Genomic DNA, 27,852 nt, shown 5'->3' on the forward strand with positions numbered 1-27,852 from the left:
GATATTTATTAGTCTATTTATTAGCCATTTCATTGTCACTTTAATCGTAGACTATTTTTACCTTAATTTACATAAGACTTTGAATCACCTTAGAAGTTTATCAACTTAAAAGTAGGCGCTTGAATGTCTCAGCGCAAAATTTGGTCTTTAAACGCTTTTAGAACTAAGGTGGCGATTAAAACGAAATCGAACTGATCAGGACCCCCCTCGGGGGTTGGAATTAGTTTTAATTTTTACTTCCCCCTCGAGCCCCGCTAATCAAACTGTTCTGTAAAAACAGACAGATTGATTGGCGTTATATCGTTAGTAACAAAACGGCGGCAGAGAAGCGATTGAATGTATTGTGTCGGAAAACTAGTCGCCTGACATACTTAATTTCCTAGAAAAAATTTTTCCTCCAACCACCATCCATATCTTGATCGACCACCTCACCAGAAAAATTATCTCCCTAAATTTTTCTGCCTCTCTTTTTTTCCCTCTCTCTCTCTATCTCATATGCACGGTAGAGCTCGCGATATTTAAACGCGATGCCTAAAGTTTACCTTATTTAATCCACTTTTAATTTAATTTAATTGAATTTAAAGTTTAATTTTGATTTTTAATTTAAGCAACATCTGGGATTTTTATTTTTGCTGTGTCAAATATTTATTTTGCGAATTATGCCTTTGTTTAAACGGAGATCGAAAAATTACGAACTCGAAGTTCCCTCTTCCAGTGATTTTCCCAATAAAAATAAAATGTCGCAACAGGTTGCCAAGTCCGAACCAACTTTCAAGAATGTCAACTCGCCTCTAAATATAGAAAGCGCGCCAAGAACACCCTCAGTTTTGACCATTGAAGATGAAAATTCTGGTATGATTTCGTATTTTAATTTTATTTATTTCATTTGTGAAGGGATTGCGATTAGATCACTTGAAATTATTTATTTATTTTTAATCGTTTGAGGCATCTTCAAAATTTCGAAACCAATTATAGTTTAAAACAAATATTTTAATCGCAGAAAGAGACTCGATCGACGCTATTTTATTAATCCTAAGGCCTTTTCAGACGATACAACTTTTGACTCAACTAGTTGAGCGTCAAGTAATTGCGATTTAATCAATTGAAATATTTATTTTTAATCGTTTGAGGCATCTTCAAAATTTCGAAACCAATTATAGTTTAAAACAAAAATTTTAATCGCAGAAAGAGACTCGATCGACGCTATTTTATTAATCCTAAGGCCTTTTCAGACGATACAACTTTTGACTCAACTAGTTGAGCGTCAAGTAATTGCGATTTAATCAATTGAAATATTTATTTTTAATTGTTTGAGGCATCTTCAAAATTTCGAAACCAATTATAGTTTAAAACAAAAATTTTAATCGCAAAAAGAGACTCGATCAAATCTATTTTATTAATCCTAAGGCCTTTTTCAGACGATACAACTTTTGACTCAACTAGTTGAACTGAGTTAGCAAAAATTGGTCAGTGATCAGTTTATAATTTGGTAAATCAACTTGTGGTTCAACTTCTGTAAACACGACCCAACTAGTTAACTCAAGTTGACTCGTCAAAAATATAAATTGTCTGAAAAAGCCTTAAGTTTTAACGATATTTTAACCCCCCCCCCCCCAAAAAAAATAATACACTTTCAGTAATATCAACCCCCCCCCCTTTCCCATTTCACCCCGTTTATCAAAATGTAAAATATCTTACATTTAAAAAGAAAAACACCAAATTTTTATTATTTATTATTTAATATTGGTCAAGATTTGGGAGTGGTTTAGTTACGTCATACCCGCAACTCTTAAACGTGAATGTATTTCACAAACGAAATGATAAGTGGGTGGGAGGAGAATTAAATAAATTTTAAAAGAAAATCATTTTAAAAATCGCGTAAAATTGTATGAGCTAGTGGAAATAATCGAGATTTTTTCTTTTCTCTTTTTATAAAAAAAGAATAATAACGGTTTAAATCAAAATAAATTGAACGCGCCAAGTTTGTCCGTCACTTTAAAAAGGGCGTTTTCGAAAAGAAAAACCACTGGATATTTATTTCTTCAGTCATTGGGCAGATTTTCTTGACATTTTTGTCAAAATCTTAGTAGCGTAATGCCGGCCGGTTTTCTCCGCTACTTCTAAAGAAAGGAGTCTATTTTCAATAGTGAATTACTTAAAAATTAACTTTAGTTTTAACCCTACGCTATTTCGACACACCGTCGTGATTTTTTGACAGTCGCGCGCGGTTTTAGTAAAAACGTGCCCCTAATTAAAGTTTTCGGTTATTAGTAATTTTTCAACGGGAAACGAGGCCAGCACACAGTAATGTTGTTGCATTACAGTGATTGATGACTTAAACATGACAAATTACGGTAAAGCAAAAAATATAACCAACCCATTCTAATAATGACTTTTATTGAGTTTTAATTTATGTATTTTGTACTTGCTTCTCGTTCCGTGGGAGTTGTTACCAGAGTTACTAAAAGTATTTAAAAACGCGTCGCGTAATAATTCCGAAAAGGTTTCTACATTTTAAGTAATTAATATTACAATAAAAGCGACGCGCTTTTCAAATTTGAATCATTATAAAGACTTTGAAGGTATAGAACTTATTCCTTTGAATAAACTTTTCTCAAAGTTCATGCCGAAATATAGCGAAACCTTACTAATTATTTAAGTGAAATTTATTATAAATTAAACAAATTAGGCTTAGCTTAACCCCTTTTCTTCGCCTTCCTACGAAGTTTACTATTATAAATTAAACATTAAACAAATTAGGCTTAGCTTAACCCCTTTTCTTCGCCTTCCTACGAAGTTTACTATTATAAATTCAACATTAAACAAATTAGGCTTAGCTTAACCCCTTTTCTTCGCCTTCCTACGAAGTTTACTATTATAAATTAAAAATTAAATAAATTAGGCTTAGCTTAACCCCTTTTCTTCGCCTTCCTACGAAGTTTACTATTATAAATTAAAAATTAAACAAATTAGGCTTAGCTTAACCCCTTTTCTTCGCCTTCCTACGAAGTTTACTATTATAAATTAAACATTAAACAAATTAGGCTTAGCTTAACCCCTTTTCTTCTCCTTCCTAAGAATTTTACTTACGGTGTTTCGTAAGACGTTTGACAGTTTTTAAGGTTGGGCCTTATGGGATATAAAGGATTAAATGGGATTTTATAAAAGATTTCGCGGATTATGTATTGATGAGTGACGTTTGAATGATTTATGTTGGATGCGTGTAGAATTCCTGGATCGAGATATTTTAAAGTTAATTATTATTTTTTTTTTCAAATCAATTTAAAATTTAATGGAAAGATAAATTTCTCTATCTATCAATTTTCGTTTTTTAAATAGTGTATAATTAACCAAATTTTCTAATTACGCAAGTTACCTTGCACCATCGAATAGACAATGCAGTCGCTGTCTGTCAAGTGATAGTTATATTTCTGAAGTTGGTTAGTTAAGGCGCTTCTCTGTTTTTGATAGATAAATATTTACGCTAGATTATATTAGAAGATATTTGAGAGAGCTAACGTAATAAAGAGCCTATTTAATCTCTTCCCTTATTCAGACTTAAGCTTATATTTATTATATGAAAACAATCTTAACCCAATTTAGTACTTAAGAACTTATTTCACTCTCGCCTAGGCCTGTATACATTATTATATTATTTTATGTAACTTTTTAAATTCAATGCAATCTGCTAACAGCTTAGTATCGTAGACTTATATGACAAACAAACCATTATAAAATATTTATTCAATCATTTTTCAAAAGAGAAAGAGAGGTAACGTGAACGTCGAGTGTTACGTTACTTTTGTACCTTCGCTATAGTAAAATTTGGGCCAGGGTAATAACCCCTATAGACAAAATTCCCAATTCCCTCTCTACCCAAAAGCGGTTTGTAGTAGCGTCGTTACCAAAAGCTTTTCAAATTCCAAATTAGTTTTTTTTTTATTTTAACGACTTAACAAAAAATCCTCTTTTGAAAAAATTCGAAAAACCATTTTATTTTATTTTTCGTTTGAGAAATATATACTCGTGATAAAAAGTTAACAGTTTTTAAAATTCGGGTCACGTACATTAACTTCATTAAGCAAATTATTTAAACCATTTAAATTCTTTGCGATAAAAATAATTTTTCAATTTTCAATTTATAAATGGTTCTTCTAATTTTTTTGTCTTTTATAACCGCGTATCAATTCGGCAAAGTTCTAAAGAGATTTTGTAATCCCGGATATTCTCGAATTAAGAACAATTTAATGAAGAGTTTTTTATATACATAAGTTCATAAGATATGTTTCATATAAGTTTGTCACTGGTTACAAACTGGAGTTTGTCGTGAAGTGAGTGAGGTAGGTCATAGATTCGAGGTAAAGCGAAGACCCCTAGTTTTGGCGCTGTCAAAGGCATAGTAATGCAGACTAAATAGGACCTAGATGGAAGTCCTGCAAAACTAATTAACCACCGAGTGTTGGACTTCAATTCTCGCTTGTCGTTCTGCTAGAACTAGTTCGAGCTGTAAGTCTCTCAGTAGCATTACGAACTGTATAGGTAGTATCATACTTATGCTAGGAACATATCACTTATAAACTTATTATAATAGACAAGTCACGTGGTATTACAACTAATTCGAAATTGAAACCGGCCGAGGCTTAAGGACATATATTTTTGCGTTTTCCAATTTATTAATCGAAGTTACATTAAGCGGCGTTCAGTGTCTTTTTAATTTGTCTTTTAGGCAGCGTGAGTTAAATGAAATTGGAGAGGCACTTTAAATGATGTTGCTTTTGAACTTTGAAACATTCCCTTATAGGGAGGGAGCTAAGTTGACGCTCAATTACTTTTAAAAGCCTTGTACTTTGAATAAAAGCAAAATCGAGTAATTTAAAACTCGAAAGAATAATATAATACAACACGCTCGTTTCAAATGGTTTCCGTAGTTAGTTGTTGGGTTGCGAAAGATTCTCGACTTTACGTCATCAGATAGAGAAGTATTTTGCATATTTAATCGTGTTGAAATCCCGCCATATAGCGTTAAGTTAATCGATGAATACGTAACTAAGTAAGTAGGTGAACGCAAAGTACCAATAATAATCAAATTAAGAATATTCTGTACGCGTTATAGCAACGTTACATTCCCACGAACGAGATGGTTTTTCCCCCCAAACTTGACATCTGTTAAATTTATTTAATGAAACGTTAACCCGTTGATAACTAAAATTCCAATCAATCAATTAAACCGATAGATAGCGTGTACTCGTTTAAATAATGTAAAGTTATATGAAACCGTAGTGCGCAGTATTGAATATTTTTTTGAAGTATCATTTATATTGAAATCTCTTAGGGATTTCGAAATGCATGCTTCATTTTTTGTTTGGTCCGGATAAGATAATGCCTAATCAGCCACCGTTTCTAATCCAGCGCTTTTGCCCGTGTATTATTACCATTAGAGATAGGCGTTAAAATCAATCACGTGACCCCCCTCCCCAATCGAATAAAATTGACCTTTCGACATCGGCGTGCAAAATCGTACTGTTCAATAGGCATAAGTTCATAAGATATGTTTACCATAAGTTTGTCACTGTTTACAAACTGGAGCTTGTCATGAAGTGGCGTATATAGGTCATAGATTCGAGGTAAACTAGCTCCCAGTAAGTCTCTCAGTAGCATTACGAAGTATAGGTATTGTCATACTTATGGTAGGAACGTATCTTATAAACGTATGCTATAGGTAATACTTTTTATTGTTAAATTTCCAAACTCTATATTCCGTTTTAATTTAATCAGGAATAGATTTAATTTTAGAAGTAGGAAAAGAGAACGCTTAGTATTTACTTCAGTCCGACTCATAGACCACCCAGTATAGAGCCCCTCCCTCCAACACGTAACGGTATGTTTAAATTATCTTATTGGCTGACTTAAACTACGTTTTGATGACGTTTCTGACGGGGACGGCGAAAAATACGCAATTCCTTCTTACCTCTGTCGCTATGACCCCCGCCTCTTCTTTCAACCCCCCCCCCCGTCCCGGGGAAGGGGGTCTGGGACCAGCTTTGACGCGCGCCCAGATTACTTACTCTGTTCTCCATTCCTGCTTCTAAAGTTAAATCTATCCCTGGCTATAGGTAAGTTTGTATAACATAGTTATGGATAGCCACTTCCGGTCTGTGTCCTGTAGAGCGCCGGCTAAATGTTTATTCTTTAAATATAAAAACATCGTGATAAATAATTGAGCTGGTTTTTTTTTATCGTCGAAAGCTTAACTTTCAACCTATGACCGTATAGGGTTAAAAAGAAGTCGGCGACCTGTATTTGCTCAACTTCTATAGCTCTGAGGAAGTTCTATCAGGTCTTCCTCCCATTTCCTCACATTCCCCCGGTTTTCTTTTCTCCGGTAATAATCTCTCCAATCTCCATGGTCGTATCTGATGGCGGAGTTTTCTCCTCCCATTTCGGTATACGTCGATGTCGATCCACGTGAAGATCCAAAGTAATTTCGATTCAGGAAGCTATTATAGGAAACGAAAGAGATAGGGGACGGGGGGGAGATGATGACTTATTCCATCCTTTGGCTATTTGCGCGAGAACGAATTTAACCGTCCACCGACCAGCTGCATTGACAGTGCTAGGATAGCCCTTGGTCGACACGAAACTATGGCCGGAAAAATAGCCCCGTAGCCCGAGAGATCTGACTGGCTCTATAGAGGAAACGGAAAACGAGATTTTATATATGGTTGTCGGAAAAATAGACAAAGGAAGGGGTCGAGCTAGTACGCTTGGTCAATTCTCATTTCAAGTATATACCGAAGGTGTCCTGGCCAGTATGGGGCATCATAAGTCAAATATTTGCCCCTATAAGTTGGCATAGGGATAGATTTAATTTTAGAAGTAGAAATGAAGAACGGTTAGTATTAATTTACTTCAGACCGACTCATAGACCACCCAGTATAGAGCCCCTCCCTCCAACCAACACGTAACGAAGGGTTTAAATTATCTTATTGGCTCACTTAACTGCGTTTTGATGACGTTGCTGACCCGTAATTCCTTTTTACCTCTGTCGCTATCACCCGCCTCTTCTTTGATACCCCCCTTCCCCGGGACTTTGACGCGCATCCACGTTACTCTGTTCTCCATTCCTACTCCTGAAATTAAATCTATCCCTGGTATTTACATATAGAGGCTAGAACTGACAGTGGCAAACCTCGACACAAAAATGACAAAATAAACCCTTATACGAAAATCTCGTTAAGATGTACCCTTACCCGACTATAGGCTGACTTCCTCTGTCCTTATTGGCCTTTTTCTGCCCTCGTGACATCGGTCAGGTCACGCGTCTTTTCCCGCGTTTACGGCTTTACGCTAAAGGAGTTGAACTGATAGTATGATCCTAAGCCTAAAGCTTTAACGTCGTCGTTAATGGCATAGCGACGCGCTGCTCGTAATATTAAGAAAAATCCTCCATCCGGATCTCCGGAGAGAATGTATCCCGCTATCCTCGTGCTGCTTTCAGAGTCAGTTTAGGAAGTGTTATTAACCCTCTTTTCTTTTTTGTACGCCAAGGCTTAAACGTAACCTTCTTATGACAAAAAAAAGCCATAGTGCTCCCTATCCATGGTTTAATAAATTGAGAAGTATAGCGAAATTGCGCTAAGAGTATACTCCTAGCTCTTACAGTCTCGCGTTTACTGGGAGAATGCTTTGTTTGTTTTAGCTTTTTAGGCCCAAATTAGGCTTAGCACCGTTCTTCCGCAACCGAGCTAGAATGGTAACGACTAATCATTTACCCTCTCCCTTCTTTTCTAACCGAGAAAGCTAGTTAAACCAAAGAACAAACATTCTAAAAAGGTCTTAAAACCAGTGCGTTAGTTCAAAAAAACTTCTTAAAGAAGCTCTCGCAATTTTAAGATAAAAGTAATTTGAAATAAAAGCTCAGGCTCGTGTAGTTCGGAATTTGAATATTCCGAGGCAAGGCTTTTAAATTTGGTATACAGAGACCAGGGATAGATTTAATTTTAGAAGTAGGAATGGAGAACAGAGTAAGTAATCTGGGCGCGCGTCAAAGTCCCGGACCCCCTTCCAAGGGACGGAGGGGTATGAAAGAAGAGGCGGGTCATAGCGACAGAGCTGGTAGAAAGGAATTACGTATTTTTCACCGTCCCCATCAGCAACGTCATCAAAACGTATAGTTTAAGTGAGCCAATAAGATAGTTTAAACTTTTCGTTACGTGTTGGAGGGAGAGTACGCTCTATACTGGGTGGTCTATGAGTCGGACTGAAGTAAATGCTAACCGTTCCGTTCTCCATTCCTACTTCTTAAAATTAAATCTATTCCTACAGAAACAAAAACTAAAAACAGAGGTCTTGCAGTGCAGTCTTTCTTATTCTCGTTATTTCGCGGATTATTTTCTATACTTGATGGAGACGATACCGATAGAAAATAGGAAAAAGTACCTACCGCGTTGCTGGGATACCGAGCCCAAAAAAAAGGAGATGAGTATTAGGTCCTAGTCTGATGATAAAAACCCCCAAAAAATATTCATTAATAATGGATTAAGGTAGGAGGCAAAATTTCCTCTCTAAAGCCATGCAAACCAGCCAAACGTCATTCCAAACGTTTTTCCTTTTTATTCCATGATTTTCATCCCTTTTCTTCCGCATCCTTTTTTTTGGGGGGGAACGACCATGGGAGGGGGGATAAGAAGGCGTTTCGCACTCAGACGAAAATAAACCTAAAAGAGAGAATTATTCCGGAGGAAACTGATCGAGCCAGCGTTTGGGAATGAACAGACAAAATATATATCTCTACTTTTCAATATCATTTGCATAATGCAAATCACGATTCCACGCGGCAAACCCACTATGGTTTGGTTTTTAGTCGATTGCTTTCACGTACCTGTATGTATTTCTCTTCTGATTTTTTTTCCCCACTGCATGGCAATTGCCAAAGACAAACCGCGATGCCTTTAAGATAAATGGAATTTGTAATATCCTTGTTAAAATTATCATATCCTCAAACAAGCATGCAGGTTGGGTGGTGAAGTGGTTAGCACTTTCGCCTCGCGGCTAAAGGGTCCCGGGTTCGATCCTGGACTGTGGCACTCGGTAAAAAACCTGGGAACGAACCCTTCTGCGTAGAGTTTGCAAGTTCTCTCCACACTTGTTAAAGGAGTTTTCCTCCGCGGTCTTACCCGGTTTCTCCTTTCCATCAAAACTTGCCGAGGTTAATGGTAATAGCAGAAGTATATAATACTTCTCTTCGAGAGAAGTGTACCACAAAGCGGGGTAAGTGTAACGTCATTCTTCCCAACATCGGAACATTTGGAGCAAGGTTACTAAACCGAATCACATACGCGATAAATAGTTCTCTCGTCATTAGTCTATTTGCGTTAAACTATTTGCCAAGACGCGCTTGTGGATCTATTCTTTGTCTCACCCCAAGACGAGGTTAGCGAGTTGATTGCTGAGGATTTAGTACCAAACAGTTATAGAATTCACCTTACGATGCGATGCCCATCTGTAGTTTGATGAGCGGGAGAGCAAACAAATAGGGTGAGCCTGGGAAGAATGACGTTACATAACTAATGTATTAAGATGATACAGAGTGGCATCCTTCCATTATCCCCTTCTGGTAATAGTTAGTATAGGTTAGCTGTGGCATAGGGGCTACCTCTTTATGCATTGAAATCGTGACCCATTGAAATATAGCCCTCTGGGTGTTATGAACTTGAAATAAAGTTAGATTATTATTATTATAATGGGGAAGCGATCCGTGTATGTTGCTCTGATTTCGTTTACGCATTTTCAAGTACTTACACGAGTTGATGGTCTTAGTCATGTGATTATGGTGGGCGCCAGAGTAAGATAGTTTATAGAATTAATATCGTTTGCACTTTCTACATCTTTTAGACCTACAATGCGCCGCCGCTTTATTTACTATCCAATATCTTCGAGTTAAGTTTAGAGTTGGTAAAGCGCGAGTTGCCTCTTTCACTTCAGGGTTTCCTCCATACCATTACCCCCGAGTAACCTTTATTCCTCATCGACCCTAATTGAAATTTAGGATGGGGCCGAAGCACGCAACGTGCGTGTCAATTTTCATCCCATCTTAGAAAGCCTCGGGCGCGCCGCTTAGGTTAGAGTGCAGCGGAGTGTGGTGGTAATCACACCGACTATATTTTCCAATCGATTATTGTTTAGAATGAAGCTTCTGTTTCTAGGTGCAACTATATAGTTTAAGACGCTGTTTATTACGGACTTCTGTCGCGTTCTTTCGTTTAAGAATTGAACTTGAGTAATCTAGCTAGCTCCCATACCCTTCAAAACATCCGCGCGCGTCAAAAAGGCGCGAAAACTTGACTGGCGCCAAAAGATATATATCAAGAGAATGTCACGTGCAATTGGCGCGGATGTAGACAAAATTTTATAATATAAATACGCGTTTGACCCAAGAACCCCCTTATAAACTCTAAGAACGTGTATTCAGTCATGGTATTTTACTTTTGTCAATATGTCGTCAATAGAGAGCTTTCACATGGGATAGTGGTACGTCACACCCTCCCAAGTCTTATGGCACTGTTCTGGCTGCCATATTGGGTGGGTGGTCTCAGCTTCATTCCTGCTTTAAACCCACCAATATGGCAGTGTAAATTATGTCTCGAGACTCAGCTCCTCCTCCAACTGAAGCTCTCTATCAGGGTTCATACAAACCTGGAAAACCTGGAAATCTCAGGGAAATTTGTTTTCCAAAAGTTGTATGAACCCTGTCTATAGCGGACGACACTACAGCCAAATTCCATCGTTCTCGGGACTTTAATTGGTTCTTGATTTGACCCTAAAATACCGCAAAAACTGTCGAAATCTTTAGACACTCGCGTCGCTTCCTCGAAACACGGTAAAGTCGTAGTACATGCCAACTGAAAGCTCCCTATAGCGGACGACACTACAGCCAAATTCCATTCCATCGTTCTCAGGACTTTAATGGGTTCTTGATTTGACCCTAAAATACCGCAAAAACTGTCGAAATCTTTAGACACTCGCGTCGCTTCCTCGAAACACAGTATAGTCGTAGTAAATGCCAGTTTTGATTAAGGTTTCTTCCAAGAATCTTAGCATCTTTACCCCGATGCGTCAATTGAATTTGACCCTCCTCCTCTACTTTCTTCCTTCCATCCTTTCTCTCTCTCTCTCCTAAGACTCCAATCCTATCTACGTCATCGTTTTACGTAAGACGTATAAGATGGTAAAAAAGGCTTAGGGAAAAGCGAACAAGGCCGTGATTATCGACTTTTAGAATTCTGTAGTAATACCTTCCAGAGCCGCATCTTACCCCTTTTTACACATACTCACTCTCGCCAGAGATGAGAAGACGCTCTTTGTTGTTTTCCGAAAAAAAATCAATATCCAGTAAAACTAACGTAGTAAGCGTTCAAAGGGAAATACTATTTGGAGGCCAAGGCTTACCTTTGCGTATACCTTTTGGACTCGAGTCTCATAGGTAGATCGTCGCGTGTAGAAGCGAATCACTCGAAACAAATACTTTCTGAAATCTTCTTCTTAAATTAATTGGGTTAAAAATTATTTTCCCAATTATCTCAATGTATATAAATTGTCACCTAGGTCTCCCCGTAGTGTCGAACTTTCAGTATAGCCAAGAAGCGATATCTAGTTTACTAGGGAGAAGGTATAAATTCGCCACATTCGTAGCTTTGTCTCCATTTCAAACGTAGGTCCGGAGTTAATCCCCGCCCCCTCTAAAATACAACCAGCATCTCATTGGTTCTTGAAAAGTCACGTCAGCGCGGCGACGCGAATGACGGAAATTACAGTCATATTTTCCGACTGAGCCCGGCCTCCTTTTACGCCCCCCCCCTTGTATTTTGAAAGGGAGACTGGGACTATGGCGCGCGAACACTTAGGCATCTTATACCTTCTCCCTACTAAACTAGATATCCCTTCTTGGTATCATCTTGCTGGATTATTTTTGTGGTCGAAATAATTTAGAAAGAAAAGACGCTAGGCGTATATTCTTATGATATTTCTATCCTTAGAATATACAGTGGCGTCGGAACCGGGGGGGCAGGGAGGGCTCAAGCCCCTGCTATAACAAAATGTGAGGGGGCCCAGCCCCTCACATTTGGTTTTTAATTTTCTTAGTTTGTATTCATTTAGGTATTAAATTTTAGATTAAAAAAAAAAATTTCTATATTTTAAGACTTACTGCATTACAAAAAATGGTAATTTTAGCTATACTTTCTGAATATCTTTAATAGTAGTCTCATTCCAGGTTAATATCCCCTTACAGTCTCATGCCTCATCCCCGGCGAATATCCCATTCCTCTTGAGCATTTGTTTCATGTCTCATCCCCGGTGTATATCCCCTGAAAACTGGAACTAGCCTGTAGCCTTCTAAGTCAAATTGTCAAAATCCGTTAGACCGTTATACATGTTGGTTTAGTTACACATTGACATCGTTATCGCGTAATTCGTGCCGTTAATGTTAGATGTGTGAACACACTGATTCACAGAACCAGTGGCGTAGGAACGGGGGGTACAAGGGTAAATTGTACCCCCTAAAATTCTACTAGGGCTCCTAAATAGGTCAGAAAGGGCGCCAAATTTATATTCAAAGGGCGCCAAAATGATACTGAAGTGAGAATATTTTAGAAAGTATCCCATTTTATCCTATAATTTCACTAATTTTCCTATCTTTTGGGGATTTTGGAATAATTATTTATAATCCCAGCTGTATGAAGTTTGAAATGCAGAATTAGCGACATCTCATTTGGTCAGATAAAAAATCGCGCAGCTCGCTTCGCTCGCTCAGGAAATTTTTGCCTTCCATTTTGGCATAATTAAATTTAAAGAACTTTTGGAGATTTTATTTGAAATGATAGCAATTACTTTGAATTCTGAGCTGCACTTCAATTTAATTTCGCCTGAGATTTTTCATCTGAAATGTCAAAGCTCGCAGATTAGGTTCACAGACCTTTAAAATATCTTTAATTATAAAAATCGGTTTTCAGTGAAAAGCCTCTCTTCCTACCTGACCCTTTTAAATAGCTTGATTTGGTAACTTTCAGTCAACTTTAAGTCTTTTTTGTTTATGGTTTTTTAATTATTATCCTTTTTGCCTTCTGCGTGAGCCCTTCAGTATTTAATTAGATCAAGGTGCGATGTAATGCACTTTCAGGAATCTTACATTCACACTGAAATAGAATCATCCACACTTCAGGTCTTGTCGCTTATGAGTCCTAATCAGGGGTGTTATTATGAACTCTTGGTCCTATAAATCCCATAATTTTACAATGGGAATCATATTTTTCATATTAAAAATTCTCTTAAAGTGTTTGTGCCCTGACTACGGGCAACAATGACTTGAAAAAAACTAAATCACTTAGCAATTATCTAAACATATCCAGAGAGGATTGATAAGATTGAATAAAATTTCATGTTCAGAAAACTTTCCACAACCAACACCTATCTGACACCGATTTTTGGAAAATCATAATAATTCACCATTTCACTGTGATTAAAGTACAATGTTTCAACCGTGTTCAATGTATTTTTCAAAATTTTTCATGTTTAGACTGTACCCCCCTAAATTCAAAACGTTCCTACGCGCCTGCACAGAACAATGTCTAAGAAACAGCTCCGGAGCAGGTTTGGGGCGTCATCCCATACATCCTCCTTGGTCTTCATCGGAGTCCGAGCCCCCCCAACTTCAAAACACTTCCGACGCCCCTGAGAATATACTAGGCTTAAAGGCGGGCGGTCAGGGGGGAAGGGGAAGGGTTGTCGCCGTGTAATCTGAGTTATCCTTTTTTCTATTCATGTCAAATTCAGATATATTCGGAGTTATTTATTTTCGACTTGAGGTTATGACTTTTAAGAGTACAAGTTTTGTTTGCACTAGCTTGTTTGCTTTGGACTTAACGCGAGTTCAATCGCGTATACTTCAAACATAGTGTTATGAAAAACATTGATAAACCTTCGCAGGGTTCGTACACGATCTGGAAAAGTCAGGGAAATTGAAAATGGACCTAAAAGGTCAGGAAAAAGTCAGGGAAATTTAAAATGGACCTAAAAGGTCATAGAAAAGTCAGGGAAATTGAAAATGAACCTAAAAGTCAGGGAAATTGAAAATGAACCTAAAAGTCAGGGAAATTGAAAATGGATCTATAAGGTCAGGGAAATGTCAGTGAAAAATATATTGGAGTGAAATTTAAAGTCTGGATAACAGTATAGGGGTGACCATTGTCTGAGATTTGACCAGAGCCCCAAATATGCGGAGCTTGCTTCGCTCACCGCTCCGGTTATTTATGATTTACTTAAAGCAGAGCTGTGCTAATTAGCTGACAACTAATTGAATTAGAATTAGCAATTAGGGAAATATTTATGAACTAATTAATTAGTAAATTAGCAATTAGAGAAATATTTATGAACTAATTAATTAGCAAATTAGCAATTAGACATAGAAACTAATTCAATTCAATTAGAAATTAGACATTTATTTATCAAACTAATTAATTAGAATTACTATTTTCTAATTAAGGTAAAAAAGAAACCATAAGTAAACATAAAAGTTTAGAAGTGCTCATGGGTTTAGTACTTTGGTGATGTTTTAATGCCATTGAAAAACGGGTACGGAAGCCATGAATTATTCTTGAAAAATGAGACAAGCCTCAAGCCTTCCGTCATTTTAAAATTTTTCTCATTTCTTCATTTTCTTGCCACAGTACCTATAATGGACTCCTGAGTAGTAAATACATGCGCACTGCTATAAATTCGAGTAGGTAAAACAGTCGAAATTTCGAAATGGGGCAGTTGCGAACTACGAAATTTTCTACTAGTACTAGTATTCTCTCATATTTGAGGAGCTGAAAAATTTAGAGTAGCACTAAGGTTTCCTCATCGATATAATAAGGCTTTTTCATATTCAAATAGATGAATCAAGAGTTAATTCCTCGATTTTTTACAACAAATTGGCGTAAAAGATTAATTGAAAATCCAATTGGCTAATTAGTTAATCCTAAATCTAATTAAATTTTAATTAGATAATTACCTTTCCGATTCATACTAATTAATTAGAATTACTTCTCAATTAGCACAAGGTAATTAAAATTCAATTACCATTTTCAATTAGTAAATGTTGCTAATTAATTAGAAATTCAATTAGCTAACTAATTAATTAGCACAGCTCTGACTTAAAGTTAAATTTAAACTAAATAGTTGGCTTATTTTTATAACAATAACAACTCGTGCATAAATGATTCGAGTGAATTTAGATTGGTTTTCATATTTGTTCGCCATTTAAGTTATTGCAAATGGTCAGGGAAATTTGTGGAATTTAGTCAGGGAAAACCTGGAAAAGTCAGGGAATTTCATTCCAATAAAATTGTACGAACCCTGCTTCGGTGTATGCAACCTTACATTGAAAAATACATCCCAACTTGTAGCTTTTTTTCTATACTTGTATGTTTGTAAATCAATATGAATTTGTTTTTCTTTCGCTATATAACCCCATCACCCCATTCCCCCTTCGGTTTTCTCACCCCCCCCCACTCTTTAGAGATATATTGAGAATTTTATGGCGACAAGGGTTTGCTTTCCGTTCACTTTTAGACAGATCAAAGCAAACTAAACCCTGCCTTTCTTTGTGGCGCCCTAGTTTTTATTTTATTAGAAGATCGTCTACAGTACCAATTTACCTCATTCAGCCGAAATAGAACCTTATTTTTTTTACCAACTGGGTAAGGCCTACTTTTATTACGTAATGACTTAAGCCTTGGTTAGGTTATATTAGGAATATTAATTATTAAGAATTTATATAAATTTATTTATTTAAAACGTCGGTTCTAGAGGATTTCTAATTTTGTCGCAATTAGTCTTAGACTTTTAGGGGGGATTTCTGAAAAATTTAAATTTAGGACGAAACTTATACTATTTTTAGTTGTTTAGAAATCGATTTTCAAACTAAAAAGATCGAATTCCTGGAATTTTATCTCCGGTGAATGCCAGGGACGAATTTTCCAACCCTTTTCCTCCAAACTTCCCGCCAAATTATATAGAAATCCTTTTTTTTTCTTCCTAAAGAGTCATCATTTTAATCCTTCTTAAAGGCCGACTTCCATCGAAAAGAGTTCTATAGCGAACTGAAAACCGAGCATCGAGACTAACAATGTCCCAGCGACCGTGCCGATTTTCGAATCCCCGTTGGGTCAAAAGTTGGAAGGGTTCTCTCTAACTGAAAGCCGTGCAATGTGGTTCTAGCGAACTGAAGATGAACATTAGAAATCTTTTTAAATTTATTTCCTCTCGAATTTTTGCTTTCCCCTGAAGGAAATTCTCTATTGCGTATCTTCAGTTCGCTATAGAACCACATTGCACGGCTTTCAGTTAGCTAGAACCCTTCCATCTTCTACCCCAGCGGGGATTCGAAAATCGACACGGTCTCTCAATTGTTAGTCTCGATGCTCGGTTTTCAGTTCGCTAGAACTCTTTTCGCTGCTGGAAGTCGGCCTTTAAAGAAATGGGAGTAAGTTCTCTCTCTCGTAATTTGCATGTCCTTTCCGCGGTAATTTCGCTTAGACTGCGATAAATATGCCGGAATAACGGCTGCAAGGCCTATAGTATCTGTTCTTATCACTAATCCTAAGAGAGGCGAATCCAACATGACTGTACATTTTATTGACGCTCCTGTTTAGTAGTAGATTACCGTTACAAAATATCCTTCCCGTTTTCCGAAACCTCGCTGCTGGCGTTTAAAACTAAAATCACTTCTTCAAACAGATTAAGTGAACTCTAAGGTGCACTTTAGTCTCGTTTAGTGGGTATATCTGTCGAAGGTTAGACCAAGGTTTAGCTAACGGTTAAGAGATTTAATATCGACTACTCCAAAGGAAAAAAAAAGTGTATATAATAATCCCGCGTTTTATTTTTATCTCCGATGACTGATATTGACGTCACAATTCGAAATCTATAAGTTCAATTTTCCTTCCCCCCCCCATGTACTACTGTATCAATCGAAAGTCCATTATTTTAGGTTTAGGCAGAAATATGTAGAACAAATATCTCTAAGCCTATAATCAAACTGAAGACTAATTAGGTTTGTATCTAGGTGTAATTAATTAAGTCTTGTTAATTAATTAAATTAAAGGTTTGAGGAATTTATAGGCTTGGTAAATAATTTTTTATCTCTCTCTTCTAATTTCCCGCCGGTTTTATTCGAGCCAATCATACTCGGGCTCGGAACCCAGGGTTCATACAAACCTGGAAAACCGGGATAACCTGGAAAAATCAGGGAAATAAATAGTTGACCAATACCTCAGGGAAAATTCATCGAAATTTCGAATTTTTAGTAAAATTCAGGGAAATCAGGGAAAGGGTCAAACAAGGGCCGAGTAATTAAGCAAAATGTTCATAAACATACCTTCATAGGATTAACATTACACTAAACTTTGGAGGCTCATAACTCTGGTGGTTATATTAGAGATACGGGGATGTCCTTTGATTATGTAATAGTCATATTTGCCCCCCCCCCCTCCTTCGTTAACATTTGCTCCATAGGATACTCCATATACGGGAAAATTCAGGGAAGTATATGGGGAAAAAACCTGGAAATCTCAGGGAAATTTGTTTTCCAAAAGTTGTATGAACCCTGGGAAACATTACGACTGCGAGGGCGTTTATTCGGAAAGATGAGCAAATTGCCTTCAAAAGTGTCTCGTAATTATAATAAAACATCTTGGCGTGGGTTGACAATCGAGATCCGGCGAGGTAACAATGTTCGAAAATGATCATCGCATCTCCGGGTTAAGAATAGATTGAGGACGGTTTTATCTCTGGGACTGCATGGCCACCCTCTTGACGTCATTGTGGCCAGCGTAATTTAGCCCTCCATCGTACTCCCGACTCTATATTCATTTGATAAGCCTAACGAGCCTGACATTTTACGCCCAAAACTCCCTTAATTACATCCAGCTGTGTGTCGTAGTAGCGTTTCAACGTTAAGACCACCGACGGACGGACGGATATACCGTTAGATTAGGCTTAAGCTTAGCGCGCGCTCTTATTGAATCTCCCTATAAAGAGAATCCCTTCAATTCCGCAATGAATATTATATCCTGAATTATGTATTTAGTACTGGCATAAGTTTATAAGTGATATGTTCCTACCATAAGTATGAATGCTACAGAGAGACTTACAGCTCGAGCTATAGTTCTAGCAGAACGACAAGCGAGAATTGAAGTGGTTAATTAATTTTGCAGGACTTCCATCTAGGCCCTATTTAGTTTGCATTACTAAGCCTTTGACAGCGCCAAAATCAGGCGTCGCTTTACCCTAAATCTATGACCTACCTCACTCACTTCATGACAAGCTCCAGTTTCTAAGTTACCAATGACAAACTTATGGATGGAACATATCTTATCAACTTATGATGCTTGGAAATGTTTCCCCATTAAGACCGTTTCTGTATCGGACGTTTTTCTATATTCTCGGTGGTATTGAATACATTCTTTCTTGTACAATATAAAGTTATTACGGTATTGGCCTTTCCGAGCAATATAATTCAATTTCGTCCCAGTTGGAGAAGTTAATAAAAAGAAAGAAGCTTCTCCTTACTCCCCTCCCGGTATCGCTACGTGATCTTTGTTGACGACGACCTACTCTCAAAGTGGGATGGCCTTCAAGTCCAAGGAGAAGCCAGCGATAGAATTTATAATTTCATAGTAGTCGTGTAAGCTTTTGTCCAGTTTGAAAATTCAACGGAATTGATCCTGTAAAATGCTGAGGAGAAAACCTTCTCTTTATTGATTTCTCTCATTGGTATAAACCCAGCTCAGTTTTGCCTTTGCTTAGAAGTTAGAGCGAGCGAATTTTGGGGGGCCGAAAGAGCTATAGGTAGTCGTCTCTTTACTAAGGGGGCTTTTGGGTCTGTTCTGTTGTGTTTTATTGATCAAGTGACTGTGGAAGAGAACGGTCGCCTAATTCCTTCCGCGTTTAGAACTTTAGATTCCAAGTCAGCCTGGCGAGCGGACTTCATTTTGCTCCGATATTTATTTAAATAAAAGTATTAAAGGTGTTTATTTTTTTGGTGTTAAAAGTTCTCGCGCCTGTAGAAGTGTTCCACACGCCGCACTTCGGTGTTCAAGGAGAAGCCATCCACCAGGCGATATACCGTTATTTTCTGGCGCGTACTGAACTGATATCTTAAACTAACCTTAAAATATCTTTTACTCGTTTTATCTGTCCTTCTTCTATATACATCTGGATAGTGCTTAAGGTCGTTTATCTATTGAATATCGTCTGCTTTTTCCCCTTCAGTTCAACTTCAAGGGGGGAAGCGGGCGAGGAGTAAAGATATTCTACTGATGATGCGCGAGCTAAATCGATTTTTTTCCAAATAGGAATAGTCTCAGAGATATTTCTTTCAATTCTTGGCGCGCCAAAATTTCGCGCCTTTTTCCGGATAACGTCTCGCGCGCGTTTTATCCTATCCTTTCTACGAACGCGTGAGTTTGTAAAATTAAAATTAAAATTTAAATTTAAATCAAAGAAAAACCTCAATGTTTTGAATGGCTTTTTCGCGAAGGATTTTGCGCGGCGAACATGCCAGTTTCGTGGCCCGACGATAAGGAGGGTCCTAATTCGGCCGGCGACGGTCAGACTTTTACCGGCGATTTAGGAAGGATGGAAGCGTCGACATCGCGATCGTCTTACGAATCCTATAGTATTTATCCGCCGAGTCCTTCTCCTTCCGTCGAAGTCGCTCCCGGAGAAGGAGCTTTCTCTACAGCCGCTAGTAACTATTTACGCGTACGAAGAAATTCCGCGGCTAATTTACAAGCTCAACTAGACGGTGTGCTGGCTTTTGAACTTTCTCCTACTTTTGAAGGTGTGTTTGGTGTAGATTAGGGGGCCCTCCTCTTTGTTTCCTCCTGGGGAATTATTAAAACCCCGTAGAGTTCTTACAAAAGTGGCGGGAAATTGAATTGGAACTCTACTCGGAAATAAGGAAAATTTATTATAGGACATGTGTCCAGTGATGCCCCCCCCCCTTTTTACTGGAAAAATTATAGGACATTGTCCTTTGGAGTGTGCAAAAATAGTGTCGCATCTTCATAGTCAAACATCGGAAAATTTATTGGTCAAAATGTCCAGTGACCCCCTTAATTTTTAGAAAAAATTATCATGGGACATTTTAAAGTTTTATTGGACAGTGTCCAGTGATTGTCCTGTGCTTATTTCCGGAATAAATGTTTTTCTTTGAGCAGCTCCCTCCCTCCCTCCCTCCCTCCCGGAAGCCCAAAAGAAAACTATATACTCTCGAAATTAGTCAACTAAAATTTAAAGATATCTGCGTGGTTAAGATAGTGTGTACTTGCGTTACTAGGTTTATTATCAAAACGAATTATTAGTGTTTCTGTTTATTGAATGCGTGTTTCGCTTGGCGTATATTTGCAGAACCACCAAACAGATATGCAAGAAGAAAATCAGTGTTTGCCGAACAATACGATCCGGAGGAAGATGATGACGACGAAGTGGAAAAAATTGTTTATCCCAAATCGGACGAACAGCGGCAGAGATTAGGAGAAGCTGTCAAATCTATTTTACTTTTCCGATCTTTAGACAAAGTAAGCAGCTCCTTATTTCAATCGCTTCTTAATTGAATACTGTATAGACCTATTCAAATTAGTTTCATCGCTTAATATCCGACCGATATCCCAGGGCTCCCAGCAGGTCCCTAAAAGTCCCTATTTTCCTGCAAGGTCCTTCCTTAATCTACCCTAAAATTGGTATTCGGTTCTTAAATCACCCTATTTTCATAAAACGCAGAAAAAGTATTTATTTAGTTTCCAGGCAAGGAGAGATAACAAAAATAACGGTTGACGCGGTACTTAGATTCCTATTTATTCTTTGGATTTTTGTTACTTTACAGTCTTATCCCTGGTTATAGTCCAAGCAATTAACTGGTTTTGGACCAGAAGAAGTGTGCTATTTTCACATAATAAAAGTATAATTTAGTTTTACAAGTGGTTTCTTTTTGGTTCCTAATTTTAAAATTTATGTCCCTATTTTTATCGTGAAAAGTCCCTTTTTCCCCTATTTATTTTTGAGATTTTTGGTGGGAGCCCTATATTATGTTTCGAAAGATATAATATATGTATGCTATACTCGTTGAGCGGCTTGGTTTACCCCGATAATTCCCTAGAAATCTGGTGCCCTTTTGCGTGTTATATACGCCAAACCGGAAGGGTATAATAGAAGAAGGATGCCACTCTGTATCCTCTTAATACTTTAGTTGTGTAACATGATTCTACCCATGCTCACCATTTTTGTTTGCTCTCTCGCTTATCAAACTTCAGATGGGTTGATTATCACACCGTGGGGTGAATTCTATAACGGTTTGGTGGTACTAAATCCCAAGTAGCAATCAACCCACAAACCCGTCTCGTCTTGACGTGGGACAAAAATTAATCTACAAGCGCATGCGCCTTGGCAAATAGTTAAGCGATAATAGAATAATGATGGGCAAACTATTTATCATGGCGCATGTGATTCGGTTTAGTAACATGTTCTGATCTTCTGATGTTGGGATGAAGAATTATGTTACTATAGGGTCTTGGCAGTACTACGTCATGCAACGTCAGGCTACCTTCCAATAGTGCTTAAAAACATACCAGGAGCTTATAGCTTTCATTCTGTTAAATAACATACGATAATGGCGCAGGGGGCAGAGTTAAGCCCGAATTGCCAAGTCCCTATTACCCCGTTTTGTGGTACACTTCTCTCGAAGAGAAGTATTATATACTTCTGGCTATACAATTCGTAATTCGTCAAATGTAAAATTTATCGTAGACCCGTCGCGGTTTCGCTTATTGAACTAGAATTTAATTCGTCAAAGTCTCTAGTTAAACGTTTTAATTAAATTTAATTACAGGAGCAAATGCAAGAAGTTCTAGACGCCATGTTTGAACGAAAAGTTGAACCCGGTGAAACTGTTATAAGGCAAGGAGACGATGGAGATAATTTTTACGTCATTGAACAGTAAGTTAAGTTTAATCGGAAACTTTTTGTCATTACCTTTTGGCCGTGCGCGTGTGAATATTGACTTTATCGAGTTGTTCCGACAAAATCCGCTTTATATTCAAATATATTTTTCCCCTGGGGGGAGGGGGGAAAGGGGGCGTGTAACCTTCCTTTTAGCCAAATAACAAACATTGGGGAGCTACCTTTGTTTACGTTATTCAACGTCAATATAAAGCTTACCTATATAGAAAATTCCAAAATGCGGAAAGATTTTTTTCTTCTTTTAACAACGAAAGTTTTTATCCCAGGGTTGCCACGGGTCAGGAAAAATCTGGGAAAGTCAGGGAATTTAAAAATGGGCCGAAAAGGTCAGGGAAAAGTCAGGGAATTTTAAAAATTTCACCAAAGTCAGGGAATTTGATTTTAGTGGGTAAAATTTCTGGGGATAAGTCTTTATTGAAAGAGTAATGAAAGTTTCTCCTCATCCTCTCTTAACACAGAAAACTCTAGAGCAATCCTTAAAAATGCTGTCTGGAATTGTTTTTATAAAGTAAATGCTCTCTAAAAAATCTCTCAGAGTGTTATTTATAGTTAAAATGTTTCTTAATCATTTTGGTGCAACAAATACATTGGAAAACTTAAAATGTAGATCGAGTTTATTTAATTATAGGCACATAAAAACGTGCTGTAAACATTTACACTTTCGGCCTAAAAAGGTCAGGGAAAACCTGGAATAGTCAGGGAATTTGGTTCTGAAAATTCCGTGGCAACCCTGTATCCGCTTGTCTCTGCATTTTTTTCTACTAAATCAATTTTTGGCCGCTCTTTGTAGTGGAGTTTTTAATATTCACGTCAATACGGACCAAGAAAAAGACAAATTAGTTGGCAAATACGACAACACGGGAAGTTTCGGAGAATTAGCTCTGATGTACAATATGCCCCGTGCGGCCACTATTATATCTGCCACCGAAGGTTCCCTATGGGCCATGGTTAGTTACCTTAAATTAAAAACTGTCTGTCCATATTCAGGGAGATATGCATGTGTGTGAAACGCCGCTTCGAAAACAGTTACTTTTTAGTGGAGTTTCTAATAATTCGGTTTAACCGTAAACTTGAAAGCCACAGTCATCGGGGTTGCTATGATCATAAGTTTATAAGTGATATGTTCCTTCCATAAGTATGACACTACCTATACCTCGTAACGCTACTGAGAGACTTACAGCTCGAGTTAGTTCAAGGGAGAACGACAAGCGAGAATTGAAGTATACACTCGGTTGGTTAGTTTTGCAGGACTTCCATCTAGGCCCTATTTAGTCTGCATTACTAAGCCTTTGACAGCAGCGCCTCACCAGGCCTCCCTCGCTTTACCTCGAATCTATGACCTACCTCACTCACTTCGTGACAAGCTCCAGTTTCTAAGTTACCAGTGACAAACTTATGGATGGAACATATCTTATTAAGTTATGGTATGGGTTCGAACCAACAGAAGCCGTTTCACTCTCCCTTTGAAGCGCGATGCTTCTTTCGAGTAGTACTTTAGATGTAATTTCATTTTTGATTCGGCGTTATAGAATAGGCAAACATTTCGACGCATCGTCTTGAAGAGCGCCTTCAAAAAGAGGAAAGAGTACGAACAGCTTTTAGAGTCCGTACCAATGTTACAAACGCTAGAAGTAAGAGCACTTTCACAGAAATAACACGAGCCATTTTTTGATCTACCCCATAAGAGCCCCATTCATTTCTAACCCTTTTCCTATTAAATTCGATATATATTATAGGCATACGAAAGAATGAATTTAGCGGATGCATTGATGCCAAAACAGTACGATCACGGAGAGTTAATTATAAGACAGGTAAATCCAGAGTTCTTTCTTTCTCTCTCTATCTCTCTTTTGACGCGGTAACTTATTCAAACCAGGGATAGATGTAATTTTGCAAGTAGGAATGGAGAACGGAACGGTTAGTATTTACTTCAGTCCGACTCATAGACCACCCAGTATAGAGAGTACTCTCCCTCCCTCCAACACGTAACGAAAAGTTTAAATTATCTTATTGGCTCAATTAAACTACGTTTTGATGACGTTGCTGACGGGGACGGCGAAAAATAGTGACGTAATTCCTTTTTACCTCTGTCGCTATAACCCCCTGCCTCTTCTTTCATACCCCCCCCCCTTTCGGGAAAGGGGGTCCGGGACTTTGACACGCGCCCAGATATTACTCTGTTCTCCATTCCTACTTCTAAAATTAAATCTATCCCCGTTCAAACTAAAATACGAGTCTTAACTATTTTTTCTAAATTAATTAACCATCTTTAACCATCACGTCGTTCAGGGTGACGAAGCGGATGGTATGTATTTCATTGAATCCGGAACTGTCAGGATTACGGTTGTAAGTAAACTTTTAATTATTTCCCCGAATTTAATTATAAACTATAACCCCCCGGCCCCCTGAACCCCTTTAAATGTAGTAAATTTTTTAGCAATTAGATAAATGTCAAATTTTATTTTAATTTAGTTTTATTTTACGATTATTTATTATTTTGCCTAGTTGCTAGAATATTAATTGTTGGAAGAAAATGTATTTTCAAATACGATGTTGTAACTAAAACTAGTAGTATGTTTTTCTATATTTAAAAGAAAACCCGTAGTAATTAAGAGAATTTAAACCGTAATTGTAAAGAAATTTTGATATTAATTACTTTCCCTGACGTGATATCCACATCCATCCAATTATCTAATTAAAGTTTTTACAGTTGCAATCGACTATGCAATGAGCACGTGACCTCGTAATTTTAAAGAGAATCTTTAAATATTTATTTTTTTTATTCTATATTTCTCACCTCAATGAATCTGAAATTGAAATATTGTCCATTTTATGAAAAACCAAACAAACAAACACACACATACAAATATCTATCTCTATCTCTCTCTCAAAAATCTCCATGCTTTGTTTTCACTTGTTTCTGCATGTGTGTCGTGTGTCACTTGATGTTCCTCTTTGGGTCCACAAACAAGATTAATAAGAGCGCCAATAGTCAAAAGGTTAGAATAAAAAAAAATAGATAGTTTTCACACATGGAGGATTCATACCATTTACACCAGGAAGCCGGGCTATCTGGCGGACAAAAGCAGACGGGTTTTTGTCCGCCAGATAGCCCGGCCTCCTGGCGTAAATGGTATAAAGCCTCCATGTGTGAAAACTATCTATAAGCCATGATATAAAGCTTGTTTTTTAGTTTTTTATTTTTTTATTTATTTAATTTTTCTTTATTAATTAATTAATTTTATCGACGATTTAAAATAATTAATTGAGATATTCGTTAGTTCTTGGAAAAGACGCGTTTTAATCTAATTTTAATTAACGTAAAAACGCGTTTAGATTGAAGAATCCTCTGATAAGGGTGAAGAAGTTGAAGTTAACCGGTTAACGAAAGGTCAATATATTGGAGGTAAATTTCGATCGTGACCTTTTTATTACAATTTTAACTAATTCGTCATAATAAAGGGTTCGACGTGTTCAACATTTTTTAACACTTTTTATTACGTCCTTGCCTACCCCCCCCCCCCCTTTTTTTTAGAATTGGCTCTTGTTACGCATAAACCGAGAGCAGCATCGGCGTACGCTGATGGAACGGTCAAATTAGCTTGTAAGTATTTTAACAAGAAGTGATATCTATAGTTTATTAGGGAGAAGGTATAAGATGCCTATAGTATTAGCGCTCGCCATAGTCCCAGTCCCCCCTTTCAAAATACAAGAGGGGACGTAAAAGGAGACCCCCGGGTTATTTCGCCTCTCATCAGTCTGAAAATATGACTGTAATTTTCGTCATTCGCGTCACGCTGACGTGATCGAGTTTTCAAGAACCAATGAGATGCTGGTTGTAATTTAGAGGCGGCGGGGATTAACTCCGGTCATACTATACGTTTGGGCTGGAGATAAAGAGCTGGAGAAGGTATAAATTCGGCCCACATTTATAATCTAGCTTTATCTCCAGTCCAAACGTTACCTAGGTCCGGAGTTAATCCCCGCCTCTAAATTACAACCAGCCAGCATCTCATTGGTTCTTGAAAACTCACGTCAGCGAGGCGACGCGAATGACGAAAATTAAATTACAGTCATAATTTCCGACTGAGGAGAGGCTGCGAAATAGCCCGGCCTCCTTTTACGTCCCCCCCCCCCTTGTATTTTCAAAGGGGGACTGGGACTATGGCGCGCGCGAATACTTAGGCATCTTATACCTTCTCCCTAATAAACTATAGACATCACTTCTTGGTAGTTATTGAATATAGACCCAAAAATTAACCCCCCCACGCCCCCCTTACAATTTAATTCGGTATTTCAACAGTTCTAGATGTTCAAGCGTTCGAAAGGTTACTGGGCCCTTGCATGACACTCATGCAACGTAACATTACCAATTACGACGAACAGCTAGTGCAAATATTCGGCTCCAAAGCAAACATGAGCGACCTGAGGCGATGAGAACTGACAAATAAATATAAAATAAACACGTAAATAAAAACGAGGAAAATAAATAAATAAATAAACGGAAACAACAACACAACCAAACAACAACAACAACAGCAGTCGGTAAATAAAACATTACCCTCCCATTATATTATTTTTTGCTTTTTAAATAAATAAATATAAATATATAAAAATTCTCAGAATTATAATAAAATAAAACAAAACCTTTTTACTGAAACGAAAACTATAGAAAACTTCCCCCGGAATTTTTTCCCCCTAAAATAAACATCGGTTAAAAGAATTTAAAACACGACAGGGGAAATACCACCACCGTACAATAGAAGCGCCAGCAAATTAAAAAAAATGGCGCTAATTTAATCGCAAAGAAAAAAAAAATAAATTAAATAAATCGTGTTTTTAAATTATTCCATGACACGAGAAATAATTTAACCTGATGATGGTTAAATTTGAAATTAACGAAATAAAAAAAAACAAATGTTTGTCTACCAAAATAGCACTGTTTGCGCGTGTATGTATTTGTATCGTTCCTTAAATCTCGTAAACAAACAAACAAACAAAAAAATCCCCGATGAAAATTAAACCCAACTGAAAGAAATTAAAATTAAAATGCCAAAATAGTTTTTAATTTTTTAATTTTTTTGGTCCCCGAAAAAATATAAGTACTTGGTCAACGACGAAAACATTTTAATTAAAAAGACGTTAAATTAATGAAGTTTAGTAGGAGAAAAAATGGCTTGGTAAATAGGACTAAGTTTTAATTACATGACGAAATAATCTACGGGCATTATATTAAATTTGGTAACAGGTAAGATTAGAATTAACAGCGAAAATATTAATTAACGAAAACCCCCCCCCCTTCAAAAATTAACAATAATAAATATAAGAGCTTAACAAAAGTAAGTAACATTTATATTAATTTTGGTTTTAGCACCCCTTTAAAAGCACGCACCAATATTAAAGTAAAAGGTAAGATTTCAAAGTTTCAAACCACGAACGAGAACGAGAGAAAATCAATTTAGTTTTTTTTTTAATTTCTACTAACTAACCGCTTAGTATTCTTAATTATCCTAACCCATATTTTTAACAATCTGTGATATCAAGTTTAAAGAAATATAATATACGAGTAAACAAAAAAAGAAAATAAATATAAATCGTAGTAGCTCATGGGTTAGTTCGTTACTTTCGTGCTCAAAGAAAAATACAAGGAATATTACGGCTGAAACTTTGTAATTAAATTAAATTAAATTAATTAAAATATAGGGTACAACATTAATTAATTAATTAAATAAAACCAACTTACTAGTCCTGATGATAATAATTAATATTTGAAAAATGGTTTTGCGTTTCGTA

General features: G+C 37.2%; 1 protein-coding gene across 5 annotated transcripts; it reads left to right on the top strand.

Annotated features, from left to right (window-relative positions):
* The first annotated feature begins 41 nt into the window (after positions 1-41).
* Pka-R2 (cAMP-dependent protein kinase type II regulatory subunit) lies at positions 42-27,839 on the top strand. 5 transcript variants are annotated; one of them, XM_089868852.1, is made up of 11 exons: positions 42-852; positions 20,452-20,621; positions 21,929-22,035; positions 22,850-23,006; positions 23,589-23,690; positions 23,796-23,870; positions 24,349-24,405; positions 25,032-25,058; positions 25,396-25,465; positions 25,595-25,663; positions 26,363-27,839. In XM_089868852.1, the coding sequence occupies exons 1-11, from the start codon at positions 660-662 to the stop codon at positions 26,494-26,496; spliced, it is 1,161 nt and encodes a 386-aa protein (XP_089724978.1). In that variant the 5' UTR covers positions 42-659; the 3' UTR covers positions 26,497-27,839. The 5 variants fall into 5 exon arrangements, with proteins under 5 accessions (XP_089724978.1, XP_089724979.1, XP_089724976.1 ...); XM_089868853.1 differs by lacking the exon at positions 42-852 and adding an exon at positions 2,327-2,354; XM_089868849.1 differs by lacking the exon at positions 42-852 and adding an exon at positions 19,299-19,882.
* Positions 27,840-27,852: the final 13 nt, after the last annotated feature.

The sequence above is a fragment of the Phalangium opilio genome, unplaced genomic scaffold (assembly GCF_054372755.1).
Source record: "Phalangium opilio isolate 3A_F unplaced genomic scaffold, DU_Popi_V2 ptg000025l_1, whole genome shotgun sequence".
NCBI lineage: Eukaryota > Metazoa > Arthropoda > Arachnida > Opiliones > Phalangiidae > Phalangium > Phalangium opilio.